Genomic DNA, 25,248 nt, shown 5'->3' with positions numbered 1-25,248 from the left:
CCAAGGTAGCACAGTTAATAAGTGCCCACACCAGGATAAGAAGCTAGGACTGTCTGACTCCAAAGCCCATGCTATTTTCTATCACCTAGTCATGCTGCCTTTTATAATAGCAGCTACCAATTACTGACTGCCTAATAAGTGCTGGACTTTTTATATTTCTCACTTCATTTAATCTTGTCAATAACACCATGAGGTATTATTATTCCATTTCACAGATGCGAAAGCTGAAACCAGGGAGGTATAACTTCAGTGATTTGCCTAAGGCCTAATTCCAAAACTTGTACTGACTCCATTAGATCATCCAAGCTCAAATCCTTTGGGATTATAAGCAGATGTCACACTTGAGAAAAGATATTGACCATGCTGTCCATCCTTGGAAAACCAACTCAAAACATAATCAACTCTGCAATTTACTTTGAAATACATCTTTAAAAGATTGATTGATAGATGGATAGAACAGATAGATATATGATAAAGCAAGTATAGTGAAATGTTAACGGCAGAATACAAGTGGTAGATATAGGATTTTCACTGCAAAATTCTTTCAATTTTGCTATATGTTTGGAAATTTTCATAATAAAACATTAGTACAAAAGAAACAAAAAGAAAAACATAAATAACAATTCACGTTCTTCATCAAAATTTAGACACTGGGGATGAAATGCTAATACTCTGAGTGGGAAACAAAAGTTGTCTAGAGCTAGTAAAACATTTGGCCTAAGATAGTGCTTTGCATAAAATAGTGATGGCATGTAACAAAAGAAAAAGATTAACAAGAATCAAAATAATGTTCTGGAATATCCTGTATTAATGCTTAAGACAAACATGCTGTGTTTCTAGTAAGAAGCCCAGAAGCAGTGTTTGGCAGACTTTCAGAAGATAAATCCAATAATGATAGGCTAAATCACCCTGGTCTTCATCTCTCAACACTGGAAGACGAGACTTTACCAATCACTGGAGTCTGTTCCTTGGACTACCTACCTAGCAGCGCAGCAAATATGGGAAAATTCATCCGCTTCAGGCCCAGCTGCTTGGCTACCTCCTGCATCAGGAACTGGTTGGTAGTGAGGTTCTTCCCATTCCAGCTCAGCTTCAGAGCATGGGAACTGTAGTAAGAGGGAATATTGTAGAGAGCATACTCGGAGTCATGGGCAAGAAGGCCATGGAAGCCATTTTCCCTGAAAAAAGCCACCACTTCCAAATGGTGGTCTTCAAGGCTCTGAAAGACCTAGGGCGGAAGAAGAGAAGAACATGTCATGCAACAGAAGCTGACCTATATTTGGTTATAAGTCAGGAAGCTTAGTAACTAAATTTTATAGTTTGTAGAAATTTAAGATTATATGTGGCTAAACAGAATACTCAAAAAAAAAAAATCTCCCAGCCTAGAACTTGATTATTTCTGTAAACACAGACAGCATATCCATGTGTTCATTCAAATGCCCAGTCTTTTTTGACTCCTTTCATGAAACTGTGGCCTGAAGCTCTTCAAAATTAGAATACTGAAATTAACATCGTATATATTGCTTAAGTTTTTACTTTAAACAATAACAGAAGAGACCTTGGTTAGAAAGATAATAAAGCTACTATTTATTGCTCAGTACCTTCTACATGCCATGCATACTTTACACACATTATCTCATCGTCAGAACAACCATGGGCAAGGTAGATATGGATGAAAAACCTTACACATGGAAAGAGACACAGAAAGGTTAAGTAACACATAGCTAGAATCTGAATCTAAGTTCATTGAACCCTTTTAAGAAATTCTTGCTTTCTTTCTTAGGAGCACCTTAGACCACAGGGCACCCAAATAGGGCACTTTCAACAGGTAAAGTTCAGAAACATCATCTCATTTTAGAAATGGGAAAACTAAGGCTGCAAGAGGTTAGCTGCCCTCAAATTTGCATAGTGAGAGAGTATAGACAAGATTCAAACCCAGGCTGATCTGACTCCAGAATGCATTGTACCAGGCTTTCTATTGTAAAGCCATTTTTACATTGTACCATGCTTCTTCCTAGAGAGCACTATTTTTTATGTAATAGAGGCAGACCATTAAGTGCCCTTCCTTTGCATGCCTCTGTCGCTACACTTAAAGCATACTAGAATGATCTGCATACTGGTTCCACCACACTAAGTTCCTTGACCACAGAGACTTTATTTATCTCTGTATTCCTCGCTCCCACATAAGACCTGGAGCATAGTAATATGAATAATAATGGCTAACAGATACTGAACGTGTACTGTGTGCTAAGTGACGTTTCAAGTACTTTACATGCGTTAACTCATTTAATACTCAAAACAATCTTATGAGACCATAACTACTATTATTATCCCCATCTTACATTACTATCCCTAAGGTCACACTGCTGAAAGGAGCAAAGCCTGGATTTTAGCTCTAGAGTCTGTGGACCTTGATAATTTTGCTGAACTCAACTGACCTATTTTTTCATTTAAATTACAAAGAAATGGTAGTTTTCTGGAGTCTGACAGGAGTTGCAATACATTAAACTTATGCTAGGCTACGGAAAGAGAGTCTAGTCACAGTAGATAGTCATGCCACACATTAAGTCACACAAGGGGAGGGACAATGGTAAGCAGACAGCAAAGCAAGGTCTGTATTTGTTTGATATGCAGGCAAAGGAAACAAAAATCCTTACTTTGTACTGCAACATAATTACACCTAGAGTTATGACTAACTCCAGGTGGGTCAGGATAGGAGCACAGTTTTATGCTGTCCCCTGGTGATAGTTTCCTCCAGCACCTCTCATACAAGTCACTGATTGAGCATCCATCTGCCTTATACTAGGCACAGTGCTAAGTGTGATACATTTTCTCGCATCATCACAACCTGACCACATAGGCATTATAAGCCCCATTTTACAGATGAGGAAACTGAGGCTTAGAGAAGTGAGGTGCCATGCTCAGGGCCAGAGAGCTAGGAAACAGGAACCTGGGCCAAACTGACACCAAAGTCCATGCTCTTTCTACTACAATGCATTACCTTTAGCTGGTCTGAAGCTGATTATGCCACCATCCAAGTGGCTTCAACTCCAGAAAGCCAAGGACTAGTGATTTTTAACTAATCCAGTGGCTCTTATAACACTACAAATATAAATCACAATCACCCGAAGAGCATTTTCAAAATATACAAACCTGTGCCTCACCTCAGACCTGCTGAAACAATTTCCTGAGGGTAATCCAAATGCCTATATTCCAAAATAGCTTCCAGTAGGTTCTGATGTACACTCCCAATTAAGAACCACTGAACTAATCCAATTATTCGTTTTTTAAAAAAAATTTCAGCTTTATTGAGATAAAATTAACCTATTGTAAGATATTTAAAGTATACATCATGGTGATTCTATATACGTATACCCAATTACTCTTTTTACTGCTTAGGCAACTGAGGCCTAGAAAGGATAAATGACTTGACATAGTTACCTAGCTAATTTGCAGCAGAACCAAGATTAGAACAAAAGTCTCATGATTCCAGGTACAGAACTTCTTTCATGACGTATTCTGAGGTAAGTAATGGAAAACAATAGAATAAGAATCTCACAAATCTCCCTCACAATTCCTCAGCACCCCACTCCTACCAGGCTAGTTTGCTAACTACCCTTCTTCAAGATTACTCCTGTTTCCTTTGTTTCCCTGCCTAGAATGCCTTACTGCCTCTCTTTCCCAATGTTCCAAATACTTTCCATAGGCCTACTGCCTCTGATATAAATTCTTTGATTATTTCCCTCCTTTTAACTCTTACACTGAGTTAACTGTCACTCTTACGTCAGCTGTTACGTCAACTGTCACAACAGTTGACACAGTCATGGAACTAACTTGACAATATCATCATCTCCAAGTTTTTTTTGTGTTTTTTTTGGTGAGGAGATCAGCCTTGTGCTAACATCTGCCAATCCTCCTCTTTTTTTACTGAGGAAGACTGGCCCCAGGCTAACATCCGTGCCCATCTTCCTCCACTTTATATGGGATGCCGCCACAGCATGGCTTGCCAAGCAGTGCGTCGGTGCACGCCCGGGATCCGAACCGGCGAACCCTGGGCCGCTGCAGCGGAGCACACGCACTTAACCGCTTGCGCCACCGGGCTGGCCCCAAGTTTTTAAACCATAGATTCCTTCTTACTCTTGCGTGTATCCTTCATGGTCCTAACCAGCACTAGGAAGGACATAGAGCAGGAGTTGACAGAATAGCAAAAAAAAGCCCACAGAGGTTGTGAAAAAGAAAAGGAGCCATGGCAAATGAAAGGGCACCATCGTCTCAGCATTTGACTTCTACAACAGATGTGCCAACGTCACTGAGAAAAGTCTGCCTGGATTGCAGATTACTTAGAGCTCAAGTAGCAAACTAATATTAGGTATTAACTGATGAGTACCTACTATGTACCAGGCACTGTCCCAAGCTCACCACATGTCCACTAACCTTGCAATAACATCATGAGGCATTTCTCCCTTTTACAGATGAAGGAACAAGGAGGCTCAGAGGATGGTGAACTTGACCAAAGTCACATAGGTAAAAAGTGAAGCTGGCCAATAAGCACATGAAAAGATGTTCAACGTCATTAGTCATTAGAGAAATGCCAATCAAAAAACCACAATGAGAAACCAGGTAACACATACTAGGATGGCTATAATTTTCAAAATGTAAAATAACAAGTGTCGGCGAGGATGTGGAGAAATTGGAATCCTCCATATATCGCTGGTGGGAATGTAAAATGGTGTGGCCACTTTGGAAAACAGTCTGGAAGGTCCTCAAAGGGTTAACATAGAGTTATTATATAATCCAACAATTCCACTACTAGGTATATACCCAAGAGAATTGAAAACGTATGTTCACACAAAAACTTATACATGAATGTTCATAGCAGCATTATTCATAATAGTCAAAAGTGGAAGCAACCCAAATGTGCATCGACTAATGAGTAGATAAACAAAATGTGGTATATCCATACAAGGGAATATTATTCAGCCATAGAAAGAAATGAAGTAGTGATTCATGCTACAACATGAATGAACCTTGAAAACATTATAAAGTGCAAGAAGCCAACACAAAAGGCCACATGTGGTATGATTCCTTTTATATGAATTGTCCAGAATTAGAAAATCCATAGAGATGGAAAAATAGATTAGTGGTTGCCAGGGACTAGGGGAAAGGGGGAATGGAGAATGACTGCTAGCGAGTACTGAGTTTCCTTTTGGGGTAACAAAAATGTTCTGGAATTAGATAGTGTTGATAGTTGCACAACTCTGTGAAAAGACTAAATACCACTGAATTGTACACTTTAAAGTGGTGAATTTTATGGTATGTAAATTATATCTCAATTTTTGAAAAGTGGAGATAAGATTCAAATTCAGCTCTGTCCACAAAGCTCATGCTCCCTAACTCTTGCTTTAATAACTTTTTATTATGGAAAATTTTAAACATACAAAGGTAAAGAGAATAGCACAATAAACGTCCATGCTATCATTATCCAGTTTCAACTACTATCAATATTAAGTCATTCTTGTTTCATCTACCTTGGCCCCCTTTTTTCTGGCATTTTTTTACACACTTTTTGTATTGTGATAAAAATCCACATAACATAAAATTTACCATCTTAACCATTTTTAAGTGTACAGTTCAGTACTGTTAAGTATACTCACCTTCTTGTGAAACAGATCTCCAGAACTTTTTCATCTTGCAAATCTGAAACTCTATACTCATTATTCAACAACTCCCCATTTCCCTCTCCCCCCAGCCCTTGGCAACCACCATTCCACTTTCTGTCTCTATGAATTTGACTACTTTAGATACCTCATATAAGTGGAATCATACAATATTTGTCTTTTTGTGACTGGCTTATTTCACTTAACATAATGTCCTCAAGGTTCATCTATGTTGTAGCAGGTGACAGGATTTCCTTCCTTTTTAAGACTGAACAATATTCCATTGTATGTATATACCACATATTCTTTATCTATTCATCTGTCAATGGACATTTGAGTTGCTTCTACTTCTTGGCTATTGTGAATAGTGCTGCTATGAACATGGGTGTGCAAATATGTCTGTTTTCAGTTCTTTTGGATAAATACCTAGAAGAGAAATTTCTGGATCATATGGCAGTTCTATTTTTAATTTTTAAAGGAACTTCTATATTGTTTTCCATAGAGGTTGTACCATTTTATATTTCCACTAACAGTGTACAAGTGTTCCAATTTCTCTACAATCTTACCAATACTTGTTATTTTTGTTTTCTTTCTCTTTTTTATAGTAGCCATCTTAATGGGTGTGAGGTAGTATCTCATTGTGGTTTTCGCTGGCATTTCTCTGATGATTAGTGATGTTGATCATCTTTTCATATGATTGTCGGTCATTTCTGGCATACTTTAAAGCAAATGCCAGATATCAAATCACCTATAAATACTTTATTATTTATCTGTAACAAATAAAGACTTTAAAAGTAACAAACACAATACTATTATTTCACCCAACAAAATTAACAAGTTTCTTACAGTCCCCATTCTATTTTTCACTATTGCCTCAAAAATGTCTTTTGATAGTTGGTTTTTTCAAATCAGGATCCAAATAGGGTCCACATGCTACATTTGGTTGATATAGCTCCTAAGTACCTTAATTTATAGCAGTTGCCTTTCCCTTTATTTAAATGTCATTTATCTGTTGGAAAAAAAATACCTCATTTTTTAAATTACAAAGGTAATATAGATTATTCATCAAATGGTGTTAGGATAACTGGACATTTATCTGAGAAAAATAAGATGGATCCATACCTCACACTTGAACTGGGGTAACCATAAAAATAATAGAAGACACCCTGGGGGAATTTTTTAAATAATTTCAGAGTGGGGAAAGTTTAAGTATAAGAGAAAACCCAGGAACAGTAAAGAGAAAGATCAATCCTCTTGACTACACAAAAATCAAACATGTCTACTTGGGAAAAGCCAATATAAGTAAACTGAAAAGCCAAATGACAAGCTGCAAAAAAATTTGCAACTCATAGTGCAGACGGCTAATTTCTCTAACAGTGAAAAAAGAAAAAGCCTAACAACCCAAGAGAACATTTCACAAAAAAAGGAAACACAAATAGATCTTAAGCACATAAAAAACTGATTAAACTCACTTGTGATAAGAAAAGTCAAAATTAAAACAACACTGAAACATGGCATTTTATCTATAAGATTAGCAAATATTGTATTGGTGTGGGAAACAGGCACTAGCAAATATTGAAGGTAAGCGTGTAAACAGTACAATCTCTAGGGAGAGTAATTTGGCAAGATCTTTCAAAATTATAAATGCACATACCTTTTGACCCAGGAATTTTGCTTCTAGGGATTTATCTTTTAGATAAATAAGGCAATTGGAACAATAACGCAAGTGCTTAAGTGTAAGCAATGGTATTGCAATTGTACAAAGTATTCACTGCAGAGTTATTTGTAACAGCTGAAAACTGGAAACAACCTAATTAATTGCCCATCAATAAGGGACTAGTCATATAAATTATAACATATGCACACAATGGAATAGGGTGGACCCACATAAAATAAGGACAAAATTCTGTGTACTCATGTGGAAAAATAAGCATGATGTATTAAATGATAAAAGCAAAGTACAGAATATTATGTAAAGTATGCTACCATTTGTGTTTTTAAAAAGGTACATTTTTGTGTGTGTATAATAGGTATATAAATAATATGTATTTATATAATTATATATATTTGCTTTTATATGCATAGTATCTCTGGAAGAATATACAACAAACTGATACTAATGGTCACCTCCAGAGAGGAGAACCTAGTGGCTAGGGACAGGGGTGGAAAGGAGATTTTTTGTTTTTTTACCATATATCCTTTTGTGCCTTTTGAATTTTTATACTATGAATTGCAATACTTATTCAACAGATAAATTACAAGTGAATAAAAGCAGAACATACTCTGGGTTAAAAAAAAAAATCAAACAATACAGAAGGGTGTACAGTGAAAAGCAACAGTCCTTTTACTCCCCATTCCCTGGAGGTAATTGCTATTCCAGGCCTCTCCCCTGAAGAGTCTGATTCAGTAGGTCTAGGGCTAGGCTGGGAACCTATTTTTTTAAACCACTTTATTGAGGTATGATTGACATTCAAAAGCTGTATGGAATTAATGTATATAACTTGATGAGTTTAGAGATAAGTCTCATCACCACAGGCAATGCCATAAACATATCCATCACCTCCAAAAGTTTTCTCCTGCCCTCTTTATTATAAGAACACTTAACATAAGATCTACTCTCTTAGCAAATTTGTAAGTATACAATACAGTATTGTTAACTATAGGCACTATGCTGTGCAATAGATCTCTAGGACTTATTCATCTTGCATAACCAAAACTTTGTACCCTTTGACTAACATCTCCTCATTTCCCCCTCCTGCCAGCTCCTGGTAACCAGCATTCTACACTCTGCTTCCATGAATTTGACCATTTTAGATTCCTCATGTAAGTGGTATCATGAAGTATTTGTCCTTTTGCATCTGGCTTATTTCACTTAGCATAATGTCCTCCAGTTTCATCCAAGTTGTCCCAAAAGGCAGGATTTTCTTCTTTTTTTTAAGGCTGAATAATATTCCATTGTTTGCATATACCACATTTTCTTTATCCACTCATCCAACAATGGACATTTAGGTTGCTTCCGAGAACCCCAGGTGATTGTCATAATGAGGCAAGTTAAATAAACAGTACTCTCTAGTCAGATCACACAGCAAGGCAATTTATTCCTAGAAAAATACAATCTAGAGTGACTGAAGGCAATTAAATCCTGACCAGGGCAAGGAAAAGGACTTCCAGCCACAATGCCCCTCAGAATAGCTGAGCACCCTGGCTCCATTTCTACATTTATGACTGCTACCACCTGTAAGCAAAATGACTTCCAGTTCCTGGCCCAAACTGGTCCAGTTTAGTTTTTAACCCTGCAATTTTCCAGGAAACTAAAATGATTTAGGTGAGATTAAACAACATACCCAACAACTAATCAGAAAAGAAACATATTTGAGCTTTAAAGAAAGTAAGAGCTGAGATCCTGAACAACTGTCTATAGCTTTTAATTGCTGGATCACTGTTCAGTCCAATGAATATGAATTGAGGGCCTACTAAGTGCCAGGATGCAGACAGCACAGAGTAAGACACTTAAAATACATGTGAAAAGTTATAAGCCCAGGGTGCCATGGGAACACAGGAAAGGCACCTAACCGGTCAGTAGGGTAATGCTTTCTAGAGGAAGCAACACCTATTTATAAAACTCAGGGGAAAACAGCTCTCTGAGAAAAGTTTAATGTCTCATTTCTAATCACAAGTAGTCTAAAGCAGTGGCTTTCAAATTGTGCTTCCCAAACAAGGATTTGGGTAGATGCAGAATTGGACCAAATAACCAGACAGGACAGGTGCTCCTACTTTCTTTTCAATCTGAGCTCATATTCTCCATTTTACCTATTTTTATACTTTGGCTCTTTCAGGAATATTTTATTGAAGAAAATTTGCTATTAAAAACAACTAGAGGTATTTATCACTAGAAGGCAAACTCCCAAGAAGGCTAGGATTTCTTGGTCTGTTTTGTTCATTGCTGTATATCCAGTGTATAGAACATTCGCACAGAGTAAGGAACCTATGAACCATTTTGACTTTCAACCAATATTTATTGAGCCAGGCACTGATACATGCCAGGCACTAAACTAGGTGTGGGGGATACAGCAGTGAACAAGAGCCCAAAACTCCTGTCTTCAAGGAGCTGGCATTCTAGTGATATTTCATGAGAGGCACTGGGCTAAGCACTTTAAGACATATCTCATTTATCCTTCTAACCTTGTGAAATGGGTACAATTAATCCCCCTCCTCCCTCCAATTTTTTTAACAGAAAAATTGAAGTAACTTGCCCCAAATCACATAGCTAGCAATATGGCAGAACTTGGATTTGAACCCAGTTAGGTTTGACTTCAAAATAATGCTCTTTCCATCAAATATGTTGTTTCTCAAATAAAGACAACTGGAAAACTGAGCAGACACTAACTGCAGATCAATTCATAAAGTAATACAATAAAGCACAGGGCCATAAAGAATAACTACATCGTGAGCCCGTTAGTTGCAATGATTATATTACACCCCTCTGGGTCTCTAGAATCCTGTCTGGACCATAGAAAGAGCTTAACCCAGAGGCAATACTGCTTTCTGACCTCTGAAATACTTGACTTCCTCCAGCTCATCCCAAATTCTGCTGGGATACTAGCCTTACTCCCATCTACCATGTTAAATACACCAAACTGGTGTCTGATTCAGGCTGGGCTCTGTGGTCCACCTTCTCCACCTGTTCTCAATTCTAAAGCAAAAAGAAATCAGAGATGACAAGAAAGCATACCTTATAAGAAAAGTCAAGGGGAGGGGTGGATTATGTATAAGTCTGCTTTAGCAATATAAATATGGTTTATACTTCAATTGCAAGGCCTATGTGTCTTGAAGTCTAACTACTGAAAAATTATAGACCAAAACTGTTGATGCAAATTTGCATCACTATATTGTGGAGTTCAACAACCATTAAGAGACAAATTAGATAACCATGAAGCTAAAGAATAACGTAGAATTAAAAAGTAAGAATAGCAGCAATTGAAAACCATAGCCAATTTAAGGCAACATTGACAAAGTGACCTTCCCTCCCAACTGCAGGAATTTCAATTATCTACATACACATGTATGGTAGAGTCTCTGCCATTAAATACCACAGTCAAGGGGCCGGTCCCGTGGCTTAGCGGTTAAGGGCGCGTGCTCCGCTGCTGGGCGGCCTGGGTTCGGATCCCGGGCGCACACTGATGCACCGCTTCTCCGGCCATGCTGAGGCCACGTCCCACATACAGCAACTAGAAGGATGTGCAGCTATGGCATACAACTATCTACTGGGGCTTTGGGGGAAAAAATAAATGAATAAATAAAATTATCAAAAAAAAATACCACAGTCAAGCTAGAGATAGTAGAACACTGAAACAGTGTTCAGTAAAGGCTACTAAGGTGCTAATTTTAATTTTGTGAATACCCAATTTTAGTACCCTTAATTGCTCTTAGGCTGCCAGGAGCCCAGCCCATTTATGTAGGTGAAACTCCCTGTCACATGTAAGAATGAAAGGAAAAACTTAGATTTTTAAAAATCTGTTGTGGCTCATCTGGGGACTGGAGCCTCTACTTTGAGAATAACTTTTATAGTCAGGCAATTAAGCAGGAACTTTGGCATCCAGTGGACCTACACTCAAATTCAAGTGATGGGGCAAGTCTTGGGCAAGTCACTCAGCTTCTTCATGTATAAAATAGAGATTTTGCTAAGTCCTACCTAAGTATAAAACTTAGAAATTATTTCTATAAAATACCTGGCACACAAGCTCTAAAAAAGTGGTTATGAAATAAATCATAGACTGTTTATTCTGCAGAGAGAAAGCCTATGGTATGTACTACTCTCTGCAGGTCCTCAGAAATCATTTGAGAGAAGTAGATAGCAGAATAGGCACTTTGTTCTGCCCAAAGCAAATCTTCACAATTAAAAAATCAGAAGGCCTAATGAAAGGTATCCTTAGGAATAAGAGGAAAAACAAGAGTCAAAGAGAGCTTTTGGGTTACCTCGGGAAGGAAGACAGGAACTGCAGAGAGGACAATGATGGTGAGAAATTTCTAAGAATACTAGAGCCAGGGGCTGGGCAGCTAACATAAATGAATGAAGGGGGCTGAGATAAGAAAATCAACTACCAGAAATGTAAATTTTTTTAACTAAACTATGCTGTTGGTGTTAATGATATAAACATGCAAAATACTGGAGTTTATATTTCAATCTCAAAATTAAAAACACAAGTTAAAAAACAGAAAAATTTAATCATTATTACATTTTTGTGTGTGATTTATTCTCCTTTGACTTAGAACAGGAGGTCTGATGCCTTTCTTATGTACCAAGAGGTCAATGTTAGGTCTTATATTTTTGTGTTACAACTTGCAGTAAAGAATTTAGCCTTGAATCCTTTTACTGGAAATGATTAATTTTATCCTATCTCATAATGGAAAACAGCTGTTTAGAAATGTAGGCATTTGCAAACACAGATAGACGTTTTGCAGTGTTTTTTATATTTAGGGTAACTACTCCCAAGATATTTGTAGAATTCTGGTATTTCAATGACATCATGCTTCATTTTCAGTACTATAGCACAGTAATTCAATATCTCCGTTGTAGCTCTTCTTTCACACCATGAACATTAATTGAGAAAGTCTAACTGAATAACATTAGTTCATTTTCATAAAATATAATGTCAGAGAACCTTTTCTGGAATTCGACAGACAACACCACAATTTTGGGAATGTAATTCAGGCCATTACTTTCATTTCTTGGAAAGCAATTTCAGCAAAGGAAAGTCAGCCAGTTTATCTCCTGCCAAATGCGTTTCCCAAAGGCTTAATTTTGCTAGGAACAAGCAAATACAACCATACATTTGTGAAGGTATATCTGAACAACCTTCTTTTATTCAAAGTCTCTAGATGAGTTGTAATATCAACCAAACAGGTCAAATATTTTATTTCACTTTGCTGGTGCTCTGAATGCCTTTTGGATGCCAAATAAGTCATTTTTTCCAGTATCTTCAGTATCATGCTTCAACTAGGACAATCAATTTCCATATGAGGGCAGATTTCCATAACATACATCTAATAATTCACAAAGCAAAGTATTCAACTGTGTTTTGTACAAACCACAATGTTAATTATTAGCTCCTGACATGGTTCATTTTGAACTTTTGCACAAAAGTGAATCCTAAGGAGTGATACAATAAATAGCTTTAAGTCCTTGTAAAGTGTTTCTGCTTCAAATTGAAGTTTCCTAAGTCCAACAGTCCTATTGTAGAAGCACCATCTGTAGTCATATTCACTAATTTTGACCAATCTATACGAAAAATTTCAAGACATTCCTCAATGCACAAATCTAGGTGTTTCTGGATGTACCTGTCACGGGCTCCAAGTCCAAAAGAGTGAGACTGCATCAAACTCTTAACACATGAATCATATGTAGGTGTAGTGGTTCTCAAACTTTACAGTGTAACAGAATCAGCTGGAGGGATTGTTAAAACAGACTGACAAGCCTCATCTCCAGTTTCTGATTCAGTAGGTCTGGGCTAGGGCCTGAGAATTTGCATTTCTAACAGGTTTCCAGGTAGTACAGTGTTGTTGGTCAGGGACCATACTTTGAGAACTAGTGACTAGGCACACATTTAAATGTATAGTTATATGGATAGTGTCTATATCTGTTGCAACCAGCTGCAATCTAAAACTTCAGAAATTTAACTTCTTGACCCAATTTGTCCTAAAAATCTTCAGCCACCAATCTTTAACATCCTGAGCAATAGTATTTCCTACCTTTGCAAATGCCTGTGGCGTAATTTCTACCACACTCGATGCTCTTTTCTTAAACTACAGATCTTCTTCGACTATCAGTTATGTTCCAATAAACCCATCGTTAAGTTGAAAATATCATAAGTCGAAAATGCATTTAATACACCTAGCCTACCGAACATCATAGCTTAGCCTAGCCTACCTTAAACATGCTTAGAACACTTACATTAACCTACGGTTGGGCAAAATCATCTAACACAAAGCCTACTTTATAATAAAGGGTTGAATATCTCACATAATTTATTGAATACTGAAAGCAAAAGTACTGAAAAACAGAATGGTTGTATGGATACACAGTGGTTGTAAGTGTATCAGTTGCTTACTCTCATGATCTCGTGGCTGACTGGGAGCTGCAGCTCACTGCTGCTGCCCAGCATCGCAAGAGAGGATCGTACCACATATCGCGAGCTGGGAAAAGATCAAAATTCAAAGTACGGTTTCTATTGCATGTGTATCGATTTCGCACCATCGTAAAGTCGAAAAATTGTTAGGACAAACCAGTGTAACTCAAGAGTGTCTGTAGTACCTACAATAGGCTTTCAAGCCCTGGCATTTTTCCATTTAATACATAACTGCATTTCATGGCAGTATCACTTATTTTGTCTGTATTCAAAACATAGCCTATTGAAATTCCAAGCCCTTTTAAAAGTTTTTTTGTTTCAGCACTCATCATTTTTGTATACTGGTCATATTTCTTAAAATTGTTTATTTTTAAAGTGTATTAAATTGTAGCCTTTCAAAAGATACATTTTATTTAGATATAGAGGAATACTCATCACTTCCACCAAGAAACAGACTCTGATTTTCCTTTCAATATATGACATTCTTGTATAGATGATCTTTTTTTTCAATTTTCATAGATGTAGGTACAATAAATATTTCATGTTCATCAAAACTACTATCAAAAAGTACAAGCACAACAATCAATGGTGTTTTAGTTATCTGTTCCTGTGTAACAAATTACCCCAAAAGCTTATCAGCTTAAAAAAACATTTTTTATCGCATAGTATCTGTGCGTGTGGCTTAACTGGGTCCTCTGGTTCAGGGTCTCTCACAGGCTGCAATCAAGGTGTCAGCTGGGGCTGTAGTCATCTCAAGGCTCCCCTGGGGAAGGATCCGCTTCCAAGCTCACTCACGTGGCTGTTGACAGGATTCAGTTCCTTGCGGGTTGTTGGAATGAGGGCCTCAGTTTCTCACTGGCTGTTGGTCGGAGGCCACCCTCAGGTTCCTTGTCATGTGGGCCTCTCCATAGGGCAGCTCACAACATGGCAGCTTGCTTCATCAGAGTGATCAAGCAAGAAGAGCGAGCACGAGAGCGAGCGCCGAGAGCATGCAAACAAGACGGAAGTCACAGTTTTTTATAACCTAACCTTGGAAGTAACATCTCATTATTTTTGTTGTAGTCTGTTCATTAGAAGCAAGTCACTAGGTCCAGCCCACACACGGGGTGGGGGAAGATTTATTTAGTCTCTTATTTAGAGTGTGAATAGCAGGAGGTGGGAACCCCTGGGAGCCATTTTAGAAGATGGCTATCATGAAAGGCAAGTGGCACTTGGTCACTGTGTCAGGGAGACACCATGGAGTGGTAGAGACTCCAATAAATGAAGACCATGTGGCTCAGCAAAAGGGGGCAACCAGTGTTGCCAGATCTGATATTTTAAGAGTGGTTGCAAATTCAGACTGTTTTGTAATATTTCACAATTTTTAAAATGTTGGCAACAAATCATATTTGTTAAACAAGAAATGTGTTCATATAATGCAAGTTTAATGATAGAGAGAAATGAGAAATCATTCGACTGGATGATGCCTTAATATTCAGTCCAAACCCATTATTTGACTTCAGATTCTGATGAACACTACTGACCAGTAAAAATCAATGAAATTTTTTTTTTTTTTGTGAGGAAGACTAGCCCAGAGCAAACATCCGATGCCAATCCTCCTCTTTTTGCTGAGGAAGACTGACCTTGTGCTAACATACGTGCCCATCTTCCTCTACTTTATATGGGATGCCGCCACAGCATGGCTTGACAAGCGTTGTGCCAGTCCGCGCCCAGATCCGATCCTGAGCACCCGGGCCGCCAAAGCGGAGCGTGCACACTTAACCGCTATGCCACCGTGCCGGCCCTCAATGAAATTCCTAAAAAAAAAAATGTGTGGGCCTATGGGCTGCCAGTTTTCCATCCTTGCCATTTGGTATAGATGAAAGGGCAAGGGTTTTCGTGTCTGGTATGCAAATCCTGGTTTTGCCATCTCCACTGACTATATCCTTGGGCCTATGACCAGGGCCAGAGAAATGACCCTTGGGGCTCATACTATTAGTATTTTCTTACTTGTCTCCCCTACTAGGCTATGAGCTCCTACAGGGGTAGAGTACCCCCCTGACCTCAACAATCCCTCATCTCACTTCCCTACTTCATTCTTCTCCACAGCACTTGCTATACCAACTATACCACCTAAAATACTATATGTTTTGTCTTCTTATCTTGTTTATTGTCTGTCCTCCCCACTAGAACATAAACATGAGGTCAAAAATCTGTTTTGTTCACTGCTTTATCCTCACAATCTTGACCTGTGCCTGGTGCACAGTAGGAGCCTAATAAATATTTGTTGAATGAATGAATTCCATTGTTCATAGTAGTTAGCACAGGATCTGGCACAGAGTAGGTATTCAAAAAATGTTAATTTAACTGAAAAGCATTAATTGTCCTGATAATTAGAATAGGGTGAAATGAGGCCAGAGAATGGTAAGGACCCTGCATACCATGCCATGCTAAGCTTAAAGCACGAGAGCGCAAGGTCCAACCTACTTGGTACACAAGGTATTCTGGTCCAAGTAATAGTAGCTGGCATTATATGGCATTTACTATGTGCCATATAATGTTCTAAGCACTTTACTTATATTAAATCACTTAACACTCACAACAAAGTCTATGATGTAGGTAATATTACTATCTTTATCTTCCAGATGAGAAAACTGAGGCACAGAGAGGTTAGCTTACCCAAGTTTATATAACTAATAGGTAGAAGAACAAGGATTTAAACCCAGGAAGCCTGGCTCCAAGGTCTGTGCTCTTAGCCATTATGCTACACAAACTAAATATAAGAAAAAAGTGTTCTGGAAAAAGTTATTAAAATGCAACTATAAAAAATGCAACTATACTGTTTTGAGATATATTAAAGATGAGGGATTTTGGTGTCAAATATGCTTAGATTCATATCTTGGCCCAACCATGTTCTACCAGTGCAACCTTGGGCCAGTGACTATGCTGAACCTGTTTTTATTTTAGCTATAAAAAAATGGAGATTAATACATATCCTGAAGGGTGGTTGTGAAGATTAAATGACATAATGAATCTATGTAAGGTACCCAGCCCATGTGGTAGCTATCATTACCACTACCAAGGGGGAATTTACTCTATAAATGCACTGCTAAGCAGCTACAAAACTTACTTTTACTTAACAGGAGTCTGGCAATTCCATTTGGCATCTGAGTTGATTTACATGGAATTAACATACAACATTATAAACGAGTGGTTCTAAGTTCTTATCTGACCTTTAAAGCCCTCTACAGTCAGTCAGTCAATCAACCAATATCTCTCTCTCTTTCAACAACCATTATTGTATATACTGTGTCAAGCCCTAGAGCAAATCCCTGCCCTCTTGGAACTCAATTAAAAGAGAATTATATATAAACTTCCAGGTATAAGATAAATAAGTTCTGGAGATATAATGTACAGCATGGGGAAAAAAAGAAAATTACAATGTGATATGAAAATACTATGAGACAGAAAAAATATGAGAGGTAAGAAAAGAGCACTCTGGTAGCACAAAGGAAGGTGTCCTTCACCTTGGCTGGGAAAGACTTCATAGTGATAACTTCTGAGCAAGAGTTAAGTAGAAATGTGCTATGCAAAGGTGAGAGTAACATAAGAAAAGCACTATGTGACAGGACATAGTATGTCTAGAAAACTAAAAAAGTTCAGAATGGTCTGGTCATTTCAACGGCTGGAACAGGTGTGGACACAGGTAAGCACCAAGTAAGGCTAGAGAGACTTTGGTATCAGACTGTGAAAGACACTGTCTGCCATGAGGAGAAGTCTGGACTTGGTAGGGTAGGCAAAAAGTAGACAGTGTGTATCTTTGGACACACAACAAAGTCAGCTTTGGTTTTCAGGATGGTATCACTGACAGCAATGTGGAAGATGGAAGAGAGTGGTAAAGGAACAAGTTGAGGCTGTTTTCATGGTTCAGATAAGAAATGATGATGGCCTGAACTAAGGCAACGGAGGTGGAAGTGGCTGCACTCAGGAAACATTTTTGAGGCAGCGTGATAGGATTTGATGATCAAGTGGATATGGGAAGCAACAGGAGAGTTAAGAATTGAAGACTCCACAGTTTCTGGCTTGAAATGGATGAAAGACAACATTCATAGAAAAAGAGAATATTGGAAGTAGAACAAGTTTGGGGGAAAAATAATTAGTTCCATCTTGGATATTTTTTAGTTTAAGTGACCTATAAGACATCAAGTACTAGAGAGTTGAAGAGATGTGTCAAAACCTCATGAGAGAGGTCGGGGTACAGAAAGAGCTTTAGGACTCATCAGAATACAGTTAATATTTAAAGCCATAATAATGGATGAGATTGCTTAGGAAATGAATGTAGAAAAATATGACTAGGACAGAAGCCTTGAGAGTACCAATGCTTAAGGAAGTAGGCACAGGAGGAATAACTTAGGAAAGGAGAAAAAAACTAGAGACTTAGAAGGAGAATCAGAAGTGAGCAGCATTATGGAATCCAAGGAAATAAATTCAAGGAAAGGATGGTTCAATAGTGTCAATTAGCTCAAAGAGGACCAAGACAGGGTAAGGATGGAAATGGATGTGGCAGCTTCAAAATGGTAACATCAGATATAAAGCAGCAATAGGCTAGGGAATGGGAATCAATACAGTCTTTTTTCAAGAATAATGGATAAAAGAGAAGAATGGGGATAAGGATAATGGCTTAAGGGAATTACAGAGTAAACGGGAAGTGTTTGTTTTTTAAAGATTATTTGTTTATGCTGTGAGTGAAAGAAACCAGAGAGGGAGAGACTGAAAATGCAGAAAATAAAGAGACTGCTACTTTTGAATTCCTGTAACATTACTATATGACTCGCTTACTTGGCACTTAGCTTACACATTTGCCTTGTCCTGGCAGTATTATACATTTAGCAATGCTGGTATAAACTAATTGCTCAATAAATCTACTTATTATTGTTTTTCATGTATCCAGGCATATTATCTGGCCAATAAAAGTATATAATCTTACAGAAGAATGTACAAAAAGAAGGAAAGAGTGTTGGTGGAATTGTGGAAAGAGACTTTGAGCAATACAGACCCAGAACAAGAATTTTTATCCATCACTTACTAGTGTCCAGAACAAAGAAAAATCATTTCACCTCTTCGCACCTCAGTTATTCATCTGTTAAATGGGAAGAATACTGTGCATTCTTGCAAGCTTGTGAGGATTAAACGAGATATTTAACTTTATATACAACTTGGTGCTCAAGAAGTAGTAATGATTACTATTGTCATAATTTTTCCTACCACTAGAGCACCTAGAAGAGTCATTGACTTGTCACAATGTGTCTATGACTGAGGATAAGTAAATAATCAGGAGGCATAGCAGCCACTGCTACACTATATTCTAGAGAACGAAAGCACAAAATGACATCAGCTCTTGGTCAGACTTCTCACACTTTGTCATTCATGTACCACCAACATGATTTCTGCCACATTCAAGTACTGCAACTTAATAATTTTCTTTAAATCAATTCACTTTTCTTTAATTGGCCCCATTCTATAGAATTATAGCTGTGAAATGGTGGGTTTGATGTGTTATCTTTTTTTCTAATATATATTAACCATTAAAACAAAGCATTCATCCCCTTAACCACCCCACATCATCTCCCAAACCACATTCTAAAACTGATTTAGATTGCTCTACTTCTGAGACCCTTAGGAAGAGATCAGGCTAGCAGTTTGTGGGTTTAGTTAATTTTTCTGCTATTGGCGATTATCACTTACAAAGGTGTGCAAAACATACAAATGAAACCAACCAAATGACATAATTCATCCCAATAATATACATTGAATCTTTTCATAGGAAGTCCTAAGTTGTCTAAAGCTAAACAGAAAACTCAGCAATTTATCTTTTATTTAATCCCTTCACCTCTATTTTCTCTATCACAAATGAAAATGAGATTGGGAACAAAGGCCCATCTGTGGCCTTGTCTGAAGAAGAAAACCAAGGGGAAGAGAAATACAGTAGTGGATTTTGTTCTGAAGCACTAGCATTTCAGTCAAAAGAAATGACAGGCATGCAGATCATCCAAGTGAAAAACTGCTATCTTCAAGATAGTGGAACACTCCTCTGAAAAGGCAAACCACAATCAGTTATTAACCAATACCTTTCAAGTCTGTGTTATAAACCAGGAAGTTCTCCATCACTCCAACAGTGACAAAAATCACTGACCAGGAGAGAGAACTTCATTCACTGATAACATTGACAGATACTTGACATATGCAATTTTGGAGCCAGTCTTAAATCCACTACATATATTAAGAGCCATACTACACACTTTTTAAGTCATTCCTACAATCCATTCTCTTAGAAATCACTGATCTATTCATCTAGGAAAAAAAAATGTATCCTGCACCTAAAATATACAAAACATTATGGAGAATATAAAAAGATCAAAGAGTTTGTTTATAATCTAGCATGGGGAATAAGATTTATATATTCCCCAAATGGTGGTTCTCAGGACTGAAGAGGACTGCTGAGAATTTTTTCCCCAACATTTTATTACGAAAAACTTCAAACATATGGTAAAGTTGAAATAATTTTACAGTTAACATGTGAATACCCACCACCGAGATTCTACCAGTTCTACTATCCTTGCTTTATCACATATCAATCCACCTAATTTTTTGATGAACTGCCGGGATTTTAAAAATGAGACCATGTGTGATGAAGCATTTCAGTAGGCCACATTAGGGTTGCTTCTCAAAAATTTTGACTAATGGGGTGCATGAACAAAAAAGTGTGGAAACCACAAACCCATACTCAGTGTTCAGAGGTCCTGCCAACCTCCAATCAAAATCTATTCAGAGCTCACAGCAGGCCATTTTAGGTATCCATACCCTAGTCCATTATCAGAACTATCCTTCCCAGCCCTCTTTAAGGCTCAGCACCAATCTGAGAAGCCTCCTCCTACGTTCACACCATTACCAGAATTAGCCATGCTCCCTATAGGGGCCACATTTTTCATCATTTGCAATTAGCTCACAGTATCTGCAACTTTGTTTTCCGTCTGTCTCTTTTACTAAACCCTGACCTCCTTGAGGGCAGGGATTCCCCTTATCTACCTCTGAAACCTCAGCAACCAGCATAGTACCTAACCTATAGCAAGCACTCCAGAAATGGATAATATAAATGAATGACCCAGACTTGTCTTTACCCAGGAGCCAGGGAAGATTTTAGTCCAGTATGGGAATGATCTAATCACACTGGCACCTTAGAAAGACTCATCTTAGAGCACCGTTGTTAAGAGCATGAGCTTTGGAGCCAGATTGCCTGGGCACAGATCCCAGAATCCCAGCTCTGCCATTTATTGCCAAGTGACTTTGGCTAAGTTTCTAAACCTCCTGTGCCTCAGTTTCCTCATTTGGAAAACAGGGATAATACTGCTTCACAGGTTATTGTGAGGATCAAATGAGATTTTGTTGTTGTTGTTAAAGCACATAGATTAGCACCTGACACATAGCAAGCATCCATCCATGTTAGCCACTGTTGCCAGAAGGAGGTTAATAACGACAATGAAGTAAAAAGTCCTTAAAGCTTGAGTGGTAGCAGTGAAAACAAAATGGAAAGAATGGCCGTGAATAAAGAATCTACTGAAAAATGTTCAGTCAGGAAGGCAAGCAAATGAGTGTCCGTTATACATTTTTTTCTACTTTGTATGTTTGAGATAGCTCATGATTGGACTTTTTTTATTATTAAAAACAGCTATAATCTACCCAGCTTAGGCACAGATTTGATACCAGTACAAGGAGTCTAACATGACTGAACTCTAGCCATAAGTTCTATGACCACTGCAAGCTTCTCTATGCAGGTCTTTCAGTCTCTCAGCTGAGTTTTTCCTCCTCATTACTCCCTCCAACACCATTTCTTTAGTTTATGATTCCGACAGTTCCCTGTCCTGTCTTCTCACTGTGAGCACATCCCCAACAGCCTTGGCTGGGAGATGGGTTTGAGGTTTCGTCCTACCCAACCCTGTACTACTTTTCTTCTTCTTCTTCTTCCTGCCCACCTCCTTTGCTTCTCAAGCCTTGCTATTCCCTACACGTAGGAGTTTGAAACCTAAGAGTATGGGAAAGCAACAGAGCAATAGCAGTGGTGCCAAGAACTGGGGATGCTGCCAAGCTGTTCTCCAGGCCCCATATGCAGTGACCAACTACATGCAGAGCTTGGACTTAATTGCCCATGGGGCCTCACACTCTTGATATTCCTTTCTGCTTCTGCTCATTTTCTTTCCCCCACTTAAAAGCAGTCTCTTCCCAAACCTGTAACCCATTCAAATCCAACCCATCCTTGAAGACCTAAGTGAGGTCCAACTTCTCCAAGGAAGGCTCCCTTGACCATTTTAGCCCACAGATGTCCCCGCTACACACACACACAAAACACGTACTGTACTTACAATCTGCACCATAAAGCATAATCACATTCACATTTTATACCATTAAATAAATGTTTCATGTGTATATATTTGATTTTCCAAGGATAGGAACCGTGTCTCCCACGTCTTTTAAACCCCCTACTCTCAGTGGATTAATACTTGTTGAACAGTGACTGAGGCCAGTGGGTTTTTTGGTTTGTTTGTTTAGGCTAAGGCAGGAGGAGGTAGAAGCATGTTGAAATGAAAAAGGCTGAACGGACAGATGGGTAAAAAAGAAGCACTGGGTCAAAATGAGAAAAAAAGTTGTAGGAGAAAGGTGTTCAATTAGCATTTGTTTAATTGATTTGCTGCAAGGTTGGAAAGAGATACATAAAAGAGAGATGCCAACTGGAAAAAACTGGAAAGAGGCATTTCACCTTGAGGCAGAAGGCAGCAGGAGAAAAACGGGGCTACAAAAGAAATGCTGCTAAAACCTAGAGATAGGCCAGTTGGATAAATGAAGGTAAAGGGAGTTATCGGGATGACATGGGTAGAGATGTGGTTATGTTGGAGAACAAATTGGTAAGGGGTGGTATGAAGGGGTGGGTAGATGGATAAAATGATCGAGGGTAGTTAGGCAAGTGGGTTAGCTGATCGGGCGGCGAATGTGTAGATGGGAGGCAGGTAAGTGGGTGGGTGTTAGGTGTTTAGTTGGGAGGGAATAGGTGTGGGGCGTATTATTTAAGATCCGGCCCCTCCCTCACCTTGACCCGGAAGCGGATGAGTGCTAGCCTCACGCAGTGGCTCAGGCAGGCCGGTGGCAGGAACCAGGCCCGTGGAGGAGGGGTGCCCTTGTTGCCCACGTGTCCCACGATCAGTTGCGCTGTCTGCCGCTCGGCCTGGCACCGACGGCCCCACTCGGCCAGCCGGTCCTTGCCCAGGCCCCCGGGGAACATGACCACCAGCTCCAGGCCGTCGCCGCCGGGATAGGCACAAGCCTGGCACAGCGCTGACAAGTAGCCCAGCATGGCGTTCCATTGGCCGCCACACACCCAATCCGTCTGGTAGCCGCCATAAAGCCGCGGCAGCGCCGAGCCCGCGTCCACCAGCACCCGGGCCCCGGGCAGCGGAGGGGGCGGCGGCAGCGGCGGCGGGTGCAGCCCGGAGTGCGCCGGCCCGTGGTGGTGGAAGTGGTGAGCGGGGTGATGGTGCCGAGTCGGCCCCGCGCCCCCGGAGTAGGCACCCAAGGCAGCGGGCGGGAGTGGCGGTTGCAGAGGCGCGGAGCCCCTGGCGGCGCGTGGAGCCCCGGGCGCTAGGGCTGCCATAGGTGGCAGCTGGCGATGCTGATGCTGCTGCTGCTGGCGTGAGACCGTGCGCGCGAGTTTGAGGAGGTCCACGGGCACCACGGCCCCGGGACAGCGCTTCTCAAGGAACTCTTGGAAGCCCTGGACGCCCATGCTTCGTCGGCGGGCAGACGAGACGGCGGCTGCGCCAGCAGGCTAGGCGGCGATCTGGGCGCGAAGCTGGGGGCGGGCGCGTGCGCACTCCGCGGGGGGCGAGGGGGCGGGAAAACGATTCCCGAGGGGAGGGGTGAGCGAGCGAGGGAATGAGGCCTGGGTGGGGAGGAAACCATAGATTGGATTTGGGTGGGGAGGAGGGGTGAGGCCGACCGCACTCTGGAGAGGTTGGGAGGTTAAAAACAATGATGGGCTCTAGTCACTTCTCTTTTTTTCCCCTCTCCGGCTGCTCTTCACCGCTTCAAAAGGGGCGAAACCTCTTACTTCCACCTCCGGGAGCCATGTTGCCTCGTCTTCTCTGTGGTACACGCGCTCTAGCTGGAGGAGGGGGAGCGGGGCGGGGCGGAGAGGCATCCTGGGAATTGTTGTCTTCTCTACAGTCTCAGGATACGGTCGTGGAACAAGATTACCACCCCTGTCAGCCCTTGCGCTCACAGGGACACAAGTGGCAGGGGGTGCTGATATGTGTTTAGGATTTGCACTCGAACTCCTTGCATCCACCGAGTTGCTCAGGCTATTTACTGCTTTTCCGAGGAAGAGGAGTTTGGGGGGAAGGAGTGATGCATCATGGGAAAGGAAGTAGCAACGGATTAATTGAATTCACCTAAAGTATGCTAAAATTCTCCAGAAGTGAGAATTTTTCTTTCACGGGAAAAAATAATGTCTGTAGTTTTTAATTAATGAGAAAGTGAAGTGAACTTTTACATATGAAAAGTAAAAAAAATAACCACCAACATTTCTGTAGCAATCCATTTAACTTTTAGCTACAGTAATTTTTTGAAGAAGAGTTGCTGGCTCCAGTTTATGAATAGTGAAACTTATTTATTTGCCCAAGGCAGTGAAGAGACAAAGTGAAATTGAGTATCCCTTATCCTCAGGATCTCTTTGGTCAGGGAGATAAGCACCAACACAAATTAAACTACAAGTTGTACTTTTCTGGTACTCACTGCTACAGTATCCTGTGGTTAGGACTTTGTTTCCAAACCTCATTGTGAATCAATCTGTCAGGGAGCTGTCACAAAATAACCCCAAGGACTCCAATTCCAGACGTACAGAATCATAATCCTTTGAAAAATGTATTTTCAACGTGCTCCTCAGTTGATTCTGATGTAGTACCTGTCTTCTGACTGGCTTTTAGGGCCCACTCTTTCAGGAGGGGGAGGGCAGAAAACAAGATCTGTTCTGTTCTGTAACAGTGAGTAGTAGGCAGATCTGGCTTGGAACTTAATGGAAGGTGGGAGATAATAGCAGGCAGAGTTCGAATGCAGAAGTGCAGAACCCAAGAGTAGGCAACATGAATGAAGACCGAGAACAGTCTATTAGGACGCAAAAGCTGAAAAAGCTTCAAGCTCCATAAAGGAATTTATCTTAGAAGAATAGTGGCGATAGAACAAGACAGATTGGCAAAGAATAAGTAGATGGTGAAGCAGTGCACATAGGTAACTCTTTTGAAAACAAGCAGTGAAAGGAGAGAGCAGTGGCTTGAAGGGATGAAGGATGGAAAGAATAGAGGTTTTCTAGTATAATGGACACCTATCACATTGTCTGCTCAGCCCTCCTTTTCTAGGAACTGACCCTCCCCCCATTCACAGAG

General features: G+C 39.8%; 1 protein-coding gene across 3 annotated transcripts in view; it reads right to left on the bottom strand.

The window, feature by feature from the left end:
• Nucleotides 1-24,093, bottom strand: part of FAM120C (family with sequence similarity 120 member C) — a 105,201-nt gene extending 81,108 nt beyond the window's left edge. For 2 of the 3 annotated variants that reach the window (XM_058535916.1, XM_058535918.1), the window contains exons 1-2: nt 22,902-24,092; nt 982-1,228 (exon numbers count right to left, since the gene is read on the bottom strand). In XM_058535916.1, coding sequence (XP_058391899.1) covers nt 982-1,228; nt 22,902-23,594 — 940 coding nt within the window. In that variant the 5' untranslated portion in view covers nt 23,595-24,092. Of the gene's footprint in view, nt 1-981; nt 1,229-11,802; nt 14,719-22,901 lie in introns of those variants that run through there. The other variant, XM_058535917.1, reaches the window with a different exon arrangement.
• Nucleotides 24,094-25,248: the final 1,155 nt, after the last annotated feature.

The sequence above is a fragment of the Diceros bicornis genome, chromosome X (assembly GCF_020826845.1).
Source record: "Diceros bicornis minor isolate mBicDic1 chromosome X, mDicBic1.mat.cur, whole genome shotgun sequence".
Taxonomy (NCBI): Eukaryota; Metazoa; Chordata; class Mammalia; order Perissodactyla; family Rhinocerotidae; genus Diceros; species Diceros bicornis.
Note: the sequence above shows the minus strand (reverse complement) of the source record. Positions and strands in the feature narration are given on the sequence as shown.